The sequence below is a fragment of the Poecilia latipinna genome, unplaced genomic scaffold (genome assembly GCF_001443285.1).
Source record: "Poecilia latipinna isolate Pla-1442-1.1 unplaced genomic scaffold, P_latipinna-1.0 Scaffold409, whole genome shotgun sequence".
NCBI lineage: Eukaryota > Metazoa > Chordata > Actinopteri > Cyprinodontiformes > Poeciliidae > Poecilia > Poecilia latipinna.
Window position 1 is genome coordinate 98,042 of NW_015113025.1, and position 10,271 is coordinate 108,312.

Here is a 10,271-nt window from a genome sequence, read left to right on the forward strand (position 1 = left end):
ATGTTAAAAAATTGGTGCAAAAAGTTTTAATCCCCTTGATCTTTGTTTTTTTTTTTTTTTTTTTTTTTAGATTTGGTCACATTATAGCCACAAACCTCAATACATTTTAATTGGGATTTTAACAGACACAATAGTCCGCAGCTTTTCAGCTGGCACAATCTTATTGAAAATCTGTGTCAAGACTTTAAAATCAATGTTTGCTCTACATCAAAGCTTGAGTCCCCAGATGTGTATAGCTGGAAATTTACAACAAAACACTTGCAAGTGTGATTGCCTTTTTCCTCCCCAATCACAATTAAGCACTACTTTGTGTCAATCCATCACATAAAGTCCCAGGAAAACACTGAGTTTGCTGTTACTTTTGCAAGACCCTAAAACTACAACACACAGGCAAAACACACACTCTCTCTCAGCAGTATAGAGCCAGAAGCATTATTACTCCCTCTCCAATAATAACTGCTTTAACTGACAGTTCAGATCCCAGACAACTAGGTCATGACTTATGGCTAAATGTGCATCTCTTGTCTCCATCTATAGCTCTGAGTCTGTTTGCTTTCCTCTGCCATTTAAATGTGGATTTGACAGAATTTCTACCATTTCCTTATGGAAGTGTAAAAATGCTGCCCAGGCAAAAAAAAAAAAAAAACACGGCTGTATCACGTTATTACCCCCAAAATGTAATTGTTCTAACAACATGCTTTTCATGTTTGTACTATATACTGTCACATGCCTGGGTGGCAGCTCTGTAATTCCATATTTTCTACAGGAATTAAAGTGTCAGGAGATTTTGCACTAGTTACCATGAGCGCATGCGTTTCTGTTAACAGAATAAAAATCCATTTGTGTAACTGAATTCAGCATTAAAGGGCAAGTTAGGTTGCTATTAGATCCCAGAGCAGCTGTCACAACTAATCAGGTTGATTGGTGAAACTGGCTGTTTAAGCGCTAATTCTCAATTAACAGTGCCGGGCACAGGTGGTCAGAGGGGGGGGAAAGCGTCAAACAGTGAAGTCAATGGGTTCCCTTTCATGTGTACAGTCTCTTAGACAATGTATATGATAACATAAGACGACAGGAATAGACAGGTTTTGCACACTCCCTTCTAAATCCATCCAGTCTTGTTACATCAGGACTTGCCGCAAGCAAGAAAGGAAGGAAGCGAGCATGGGAGGATGCATTTTTAATGTATTGGAGAACATTAGAGTCCCAACATGTCTGGATTAGCCTCAGAGCTGCTATTAGGAAGTATGGTACACACATTTTGTTTGTGGGGATTATTTGCACATATTAACACACAAAGTCACTCCCTTATTGGTTATGATCTTACAGATGAGACTAAATTGTTTTTTTTTTTTTGTTTTGTTTTTTTTTTTTCACCAAAAACACCAACATTAAAACTTGTTTGATAAACTTACTACTTTCTAGAATAGCTTGAATGTTTTTTGACTTTTCTTTTTGCTCGTCCATTAGGTTTGAAAGCAAGCGATGAGATTCAGTTCCTCAATGGTAAACCTGCCTCCGCCCTCCAACTGGATGATTTGAGGGCAGCTTTTGGGAACCGGACGCTTACCCTGATTGTCAGCACTCTGCCCCAGCTGGACTCTAAGGTGCTGTGCTTCAGTCCTCCTCATCGCGCCGACGGAGAGCAAGACCCAACCACAGACATCTTTCCACAGAGTCAAGGTTAGTCACAACTGTGCACTCCGTCACAGCACCCTAACTTTGTGTACATAGAAAAGGAAAGTGCATCACTATCTGCAGGGTCTCCTAATTATGCACGGATGCTGTCTGATACCTAACCTGTAGGCAGCCAGCAGCCTTCCACTGACCTGCTCTTTTTATTTGTGCAAGGGCATCATTTGTATTCACTGGAAATAGGGGGCTTGTAATGCACACGCTGACAAGCTGGCATTGTTTATACAGTTATACAGGGGCTCAGAGCTGTATGAATATTAATATAATTCCTTCAGCAGTGTGGAGCTGTCACCACGGAGAATGTGCCATATGTTGAGGGTCAGATGGAGAGTAAAACCCTTTTGAAGCCAGACGGAGGTCACTGATGATGCTGTGCTTGAAGAGGAGGCTGAACATGAAGTCTTCAACATGAAGGAGACTTTAAATGAGAGATTTGTCCTGAACATGGACTGAATATCTAATCTGACTATAAAGCTGCATCAGTAGACCCTCTTAGGGAGGGTTTTATTAGAAGTTCAATATAAAACCCACACAAAAGGATTTATAACTTAATGTTAAATCACAATGTCTTGTAAAAGTATTTGTCCACCTTGAATTTTTTTTTATATTTTGTTACATTATAATTACAAATATCCTAGCATTTTTTAAAGGTACTTTACCAACAGAAAGTAGTGTACAATTATGAAATGGAAAGCAAGTGACATATGAAATCAGAAAACATTTTACATTCATCTTTTTTTCTCTACTACACCCAAATAAAGCCTTGTGCAATCAAATGCATTCAGAAATAAGCTAATTAGTAACCATTTTTGTCAAGAACATTATTGAGCAAACAATATTTGACGGTAATTGATCAAAGCAGACAGGTGAGTGAGGCTTAAAGCAAACTTATGGAATAAAACATTATCCCAAGCTCTGAACATCCAAAAAATTTTTTTTTACTCCCAATGGGAAACATATCAAATCATTGCTGTTTGTTATGCTTGCAATCTCTTCACATAGCAAATATTAAATGTGCTGATCTCAAATTATGAACAGTGGCAAGAAAAAAAAAGCTATTGTTGAAAGAAAACCATAAGAAGTGCAGTTTAGGAGAAACTTGTTTATTAAAATAAAAGTTGAGCAAAAGAAAGACACAAAAACAGTTGGAACTTGGAATACTTTTCAGATTTGCATTTGTGAGAACAATATATACCATGTGTATTTATTTTTCCTCCGACTTAAATATTCACTTTTTTGTGTTGGTTGTACAAAGGAAGTTGTTGTGGTTCTTGATAATATTTTGTTTTCTAAAGAAAAAGCAACAAAAAAATTCATTTATTGGGTCAGAATTTACGTATTTTGTACTTTCTGTATTTTGACACAAAATACTCAAAAGCCAAACAAATATGCATTTTGCATTTGAAACTGTCTTTGTTGTCTTTGCAGAGAACATCCTGGACGAGGCGTCAGGTTTGACTGTGGAAAGCCCCGATGAGAGCATGGAAGAGGAACCTCTATTAACCCTGCAGAGCCCCAGAGATCATTACAATGACAGAACATTAATGGCAGCTGGACAGAAGGTAGGAAAAGGCATTTAAAGACGTTAAGTGCAGTCAAATGCATGAATAAGATCATGGACATTAAATAATGCAAAAAAAAAAAGGCATTTTAAGCCCTTTTAGCTTTGCTTTTAAAGTCTCAGATTAACTTCATTTATGTATCCCATTTAAAGTATTGCATTCTCATCTTTTTGCAAAATGAACGAAATCAATAAGCTGTTAAATGGACTGTAGTTTGAGAAGATTTCTTTTCGTTTGCTGGCTTTATTGATTGGTAAAATGATTTATAAAGCTAAATCCAGCAATAAAATGAATTGATATAATTTAATGAAAGTCTTAAAAAGGTCATTTATTTTTCAGGAGAAAGGCAATGTCACACTGAGTGTATGTGTGAGATTGAGAAAAGTAGCACAGCACTTGGCATCAAAATACACAACAGGATGCCAAAATTACCAAATCCTTGATCCTTTCTTTTATTCTTCTCAGTTATTATGATTCCAATATTCTCACATAACTTCCACTGTTCAAATTGTTTACTCAAAGCACACAGTGTCTGCACTGCATTTTCTCATTTTCAACACAAACCTTTCTGTAAATATGCCAATAGAGCATATTTAGAAACCTCTACACGTATATTTAAAGTTTAAACTTTCAGCAATCTGCAAAAAACTTAAAAAACCAAAACCTCCATGATAAATTTGAAAGGTTCTTTGGAGTCCTCAGACTTGATAAAGGGCATAAGCATTCACCATCAATTATCAGCAGTCTCTGGGCCATATTCTCAATGCATTTTTTTTTTAATTAAAATTGGTCACCATCTATTGTAGAAGTTAGTTGCAGTTTACCTTAGATTGTAATGATTTACCTATCAGAGGAAACAGCACACCTTATTTGATCAGGTCCGAATCAGATGATGGGTATGCTCCATTTGTCACATAATGGGGCAATTGTTGCAGTAGGAAGGGATACTTTGCACACCATTTCACACTAATGCACCATATAATAGAGGTGTGTGGATGCAACGAGGAAATTATTGTCAGGGAATTTGCAGAGTAAAATTGATGCCTGAATGTATATGAGACCACAAAACAATCTAGAAGTTGAGATTCAGTTTTGCTTCTTTGAGCAGTCGATGGTAAGTAAGTTATAAAGTCAGATTGCCCTGACAGTGTTAAAAGCATTCATCTCTGACTGGCAAACATTTATTCATCTCTACATGGGCCATGTCCCGGCTGACTGCTAAGAAATGCATGAACTGAAACATAAAAATAGAAGTTAAGAAATTAATATTGTACATCTGAAAGCTGTTATGTTAGTTCTTTGCATTTCATTGTGTTATTTACTAGTTGTCCCTAAGTTTTTCTTTTTTTGCCATCATGTAATGTTTGTTTGCCACAGCTTCTGACACAAATAATTGAGACAATATTTAACATCTCAAAAAAAAAAGACACCACACCAAAAGGTCAAATAAAAACTGGTTCTGGCAGCAGACATTGTGATAAATAAGATAAGCCATAATTACTAGAAATATAATTATGGAAGGATGCACCAAGAAAAACTCTGACCCTGAATGAATGAAACAAATGTCTCTGCTGACCCATCATAATATTTCTTAATCTGATCCTAGTTAATGGCTTCGCTGCATTTCTTGTTTGGTTTTATTTGCAAAAGTTCTGCAAAAATATTTTATGTTTTTTTTTGTGTGTGTGTGTGTGTGAACCTGTCAGTCAAAAAATGAGCAGATGTTCATGCAGTATAGTTTTGGTGTGTTTGTGTGTGTGTGTGTTACATGGACAGAGACAGGTGAGGGAAAGAGTGAGACAGCAGCATCACTTTCTAATTAACAGTGTGTCTGGTCCGATTAACGTCGGTGATGTGATGTCTGGAAGAGACTGTGTGCCAGCCAGTTTCCCTTGGATACGGTTGTCACTTTCTTTACCACAGCCAAGCCTGATATTCTGAAACCACCGGAAACATTTTTTCTTTGTTTCTATTTGATGTTGAATCTTTATGTTCGAGGAAAGGGGCAGCAGAAATGCTGCCGAAGTCCCTCCTGGACGTGTGTCAGTGAGATTCAGTCAAGTGAGGACAGCGCCAGCCTCATTCCAGGCCTGGCTATGTTGGACAGAAATGGTTCTGTGACTCTGGTTTGCCATTTTAGATTGAAAGCAAAGCACTGAATGATAGAAGACGCTTGGGGGAGTGGGTTGGGTTATATTTCATTTGGTGCACTTGATGTGGGAAAAAGCTGTGAAACTCCACAGCTGAGAACAGTTCCTGATTAAAAATGTACACCTTTGGTTTTTACACTTCCCATTTTTGCTGCAGCGGTTTGCATGGTGCTTGTGCCAAGTTCTTGATCCAAAATGTAAAGTTTCGCACCACTTAGTCCTACCCTAAAAACAAATGACTTCCTTAATACATAGTCATGTGCCTTTTTTTCTGTGTTAAAAGTGATTTTTCACCTTTTAGGGTTTGGAATATAACCAGTTTCTGAAGTTTTAAATTCTTGTCTCAGGTTCCATTTAATCTGACTGAACTTTTGCTGTTTTGCAAAGACAAACTGGAAAAAGTCATTCTCTAGATATGTGGAAACAGACAAACCCTGCTGGATTTGCAACTTTGTTTACAGAAAAAAAGGTGAATCTACCGAATTCTGACTCATCAGTGTTGACAACCAGTGAATGTCTCACTTTTTAGACATTTGCTGGTAAAAAAAAGTATCCTCACTGCATGATGCTGCTACCACTGTGTTTCACTAGGCAGATGGTATATCGAAGTGAATTTCTGCCATTCGAGGACTTTTACAATGTATTATTATTTTTTTTATTTGACCAGAACATCATTCTTCCACATGCTTGGTAAACATTTTACATTCATATGCTCTAAGTTACTGTTAGTTTGTCAGATAAAATCCAGAGAAAATATACCATTATGGTTGTAATGTGAGAAAATATAAAAAAAAGAAGCTTTGCTAGAAATTGTGCTCGACATGGAGCTGGAGATAATAACAAGAAGGGAAACACACTGTCAATAAAAGCAAAGGATTGTTTAATGTTGAGATATAAGGTGCTTCTAAAACCTTCACAGTGTTTTCTGTCTTAAATGAGACATCCCACAAAGAAAAAAAAAAAAGATTTTGATATTTAGAGAAGAAAACCAGTTCCTCTCCAATCAGTGTGCCAGAAGAAGTATTACAGCCCTATTACAAAGCCCCGGCAGTCTGTGATCTCCGTCTCACCTTCCCGTCTCTCACCTCCTGCTTCAGTCTCACATATGCTGTCTGATTCATGTCCTCATTTCCATCTGTTGCCTTTTTTAGACCCTCGTTTTTGTCTTCCATTTCCTCTGCATGTAGCTGTTTGATTTACTGTCATATTTTGTTCCCATAATTGAAAACAATGTGACCGTGTCCCATTTCAGACATGACAGCATCACTTTTTTTCTTCCTTCCTCTGATCAGCCAGTCCTCAGTGTTTGTTTTCCTTTGTTTTGAATGCCCTTTGTTTCTTGTATGTCCTTCCAGTTGTCTCCTCTTCTTGGTTTCTGCTCCCCACTAACCCCCTGCTGTTCATTATCATAAACAATGTGAGGCTGCTGCTGGCGTTCAGACAGAACTTGCTCCCTTTAAGCCATCCAGCCGGCTGCAAGCCTTGACCTTACCCTCAGCACTTGGATGATTTTTTTTTTTTTTTTGGACAAGGATGATCCAAATTTGCAACACAGATATCCAGCAGAGAACTAAAACAATAGATTTTTATCATTTTATTTGTTTTGGTCTTTATTTCCCCCCCATGGTGATTACTCCTTTGTTTCGCTGTCTCTTTGGAAAAGCTGGGAAGTGCAGAGGATTGTGTCTTACCTCATTTCACCCGGTGCCTACGGTCACACAGTGGCAGACGACTGAAGGGAAGAAAAAAAAAAACGGTGAAAGTGGGACAATTTTAATTATCCCCACACTCTAATTACTTCACTCTCCGGTGTTTCACATCATTTAGTAGAGATAAATGAGTGTATGCTTTGCCGGAGGAAATGGAAATTTTCATTATTTTAGACAAAGCACACAGCTACCTTCCCTGTATGATAAACCAACTACTGGAAAAAAAAAAGCTGATTGCTTAAGAATCACAATGATAATAAAGATGTCTGTGATTGTTCGGGGGTCTCCACGCTGCAGTCAGCCTCACTGCTGTCCCCCAGTTATAATTTACAATTATAACCAGGGACACATGAAATGGAAAATGTAATATTCAGTGTTTAGGGGAAACTTTTCATCAGGGTTTGTTTTGTTTCATGTTGTTAATCAAAAAATATGAGAACATATTAAGTTTTGTTTACTGTTTAATATTATATAACATCCAAATAAATTTCAATAACTTTAGTGACACAGGTAAAATATGAATTTCTTATGTACATAGTTGTTGTATGTATTGAGGTTTTTAATTGCCTTTAGATTATTTTTTTTTTCTAGATGAGAAAAAGAAAATTATTAGAAGTAAGAGCTTCAACTAAATACAGAATTGTGTCTTTAATGAATCTATTAATTTTAACTTGAAGATGCACTTGAAATTTCCCGCTGTTCGTTATTTTTTAACCAGCTTCATTGAACCAGGCTGAAATGTTGCTGTACTCCCATTTTTTCCCAGTGGAGGGCGCAATGAGATCATTAATCAAGCCTGCAAGTGGATGTTTGCACTATAAACATTGATCACATGAATATAGTTTTTCAGTAATTTCTACCAACTGATAGATTTAATTTGGATGATACCCAAGACATTTTCTTGGAAAATTGGGACAAAAATATATGTTAGTATTTCCTAGTTCTACAGATAGCAATACAGAAAGTAGTCTGGTTTCACTACTCCCATATGAATTAAGTATCAGGAGGAAGTTTGCACCTTGCAAAACAACATTAAAATCCACATTTATAGGTTTGTGAGAATGTGTCATTCTCTCCTTGCTTTTCTTTTTCTTGTAGGGATTTATGGATTTGCTTGCTTTTTTTTATTTTTTTTATTGTACATGAAACAGAACTCAGGACGCATCCCTCTCTGCTTTCCCTTCACTCCTCCTGTGTTTTCTCTGACGATGACAAGCACAGGCTTGTTACCACAGCGGCAGGAAAAGACAAGTAGTCAAAAATCTGCTCTCAAACGTACATCGAGTTCTTCATGTCAAAAGGGGAAAAACAAGTGTGGGTAATTAAGAGTGAGGCCTCGAATTCGGTCACTGAAGTGTGAGTGTGATTCTTGCCAGGATGATAAACGTGTGTTTGCAGTTTCAACTGACGGGTGTAGGAACTGGTTTTTGCTGACTTGCTCCACCCCTTTGTGTTGCACATCCCTTCCTCTCTATTCAGAATGTGGGGAAAGACAAGGATGCAGGATATTGAGTAATGGTGTCTTTGGGATTCGGCACTACTTTTGTTGGATTTATCGTAAAAAGGTAATTTTTGTTGTACTTCATCGACTTCTTGCTTGGCTTTCAGTCTTTTTTTTTTTTTTTCAAATAGATTTTAGTTTCAAAGGTTTTGAAGCATGTGGGTAGCTCTGTGATTCTCTAATGGGCATAAGCTGCTTAAAACTAACTTCTTTGAGAAGAAGTGCTTTAAGTTTTGATGCTCTTGAGTAACCCTTTCAGATGATTATACCATTCTTTAGACTTCTAAAGGACAATTTGATTTAGATACCTACCCTTCAAATGTACAAACATCAACATGTTTTTATGGCAGGGTTAGGGCAAAATATGTCTGACTTATACGACACAGGTTCTTTTTTCTCTAATCTGAAAAGCTGTTTGACTTAAGCCAGGTCATTTTTCTTGGAAGTTATCGGTAAGGAAAAGGAAGAGTTATCTAAAAGTGCAATCTAAGTCGGATGTTAAACCGATCTGAGAGGATTCTTCTGATTTTTTAAGTGAGACTGTGGAAGCTGTTATCATTAATAACTGCCTTACCTCTAGTAGAAGAAAGACAGAATTTTCTCAGTGAGTTTGCAAAACCAGTGATACAAAAAAATACAAACCCTTTGCAAGCTGTGATGTCAATACATCAGTGCTGCCAATGTGATTTTAGAGTAGTAACCTGATAGTTGTTTGGCTGAGAAAAAGCAACCAATTGTTATTTTCTTCAAATATGGGGTTTCATCACATGCTTATGAACACTTTCAGTTTAAATGGTTTTAAAATGTTTAAAATCAACTAAACCGTGATTGGAACAGGGGTATCCATCTGATTAGCTGAGGATTTTGTATCGTCTGACGTCAGTCTAGCACAAGAAAGTGAACTGCTGAAAATTATTTTGTACAATCTCACTTTAGAAGATGAAAAAATATCCCTTAAAAGCTTCTTAATATCCCAAAATATCACTTGATGGCACAAGCCAGATTCTTACTTAACTGTTTTGGTGTTTGTATGCTAAATAATCTGATTTTTCTCACAGTGGCAGACTTAAGCTTTACCACAAAGAGTTGAAGTTTAAGGATGTACTGATATTTCTCTCTCTCTCTATCAGTGATGCAGAAAGCTGATGTCTGTCTTTCACTCCTAACCACATCTCACCTCCTAACTCTCCTCCCATGACCCTCCCCTCGGCTATTCTTCAAGAGGATGCGATGTTTGCTCCTTTTTTTTTTCATTTTTAACATTGCAATCTGCACCGCTGGTTCTGCTGTTCTGAGTCACCTGGACAGAAGAGTAAGAGAAGCGACGCGGACAGATGGGAATGGAGAGGAAGAGTAGAAACAGAGAGATGACAGTTGAGCCTGTGGAGTCAGTCGGGATTAAGAGAGTGATTGGATGGACGCTGTAGGATAAGATGACATGAGAGCGCTGTTGTTCATTGCAGTCTGTGTAATGACCTATTTGTTCAGCTGCAGCAGCAACTGCACAGCAGACTGTTGAAAAGCCGACCTTTTATACTTCTGCCATCAGCTGGCACTGTAGTAGTAGTTTAAAAAAAAAAAAAAAAAAAAAAAAAAAAAACGGAAATTCCTCCGGGTGGGGGTTTTTTTGAGGGGTTTTTTGGGAAAGCCCCCG

The 10,271-nt window shown here is 37.4% G+C and overlaps 1 protein-coding gene across 1 annotated transcript in view; it reads left to right on the forward strand.

The window, feature by feature from the left end:
* Nucleotides 1-10,271, forward strand: part of LOC106950583 (T-lymphoma invasion and metastasis-inducing protein 1-like) — an 81,259-nt gene that overhangs the window by 55,554 nt on the left and 15,434 nt on the right. Inside the window, exons 16-17 of the mRNA XM_015037530.1 lie at nucleotides 1,471-1,683; nucleotides 3,124-3,257. Coding sequence (XP_014893016.1) covers nucleotides 1,471-1,683; nucleotides 3,124-3,257 — 347 coding nt within the window. The remainder of the gene's footprint in view (nucleotides 1-1,470; nucleotides 1,684-3,123; nucleotides 3,258-10,271) is intronic.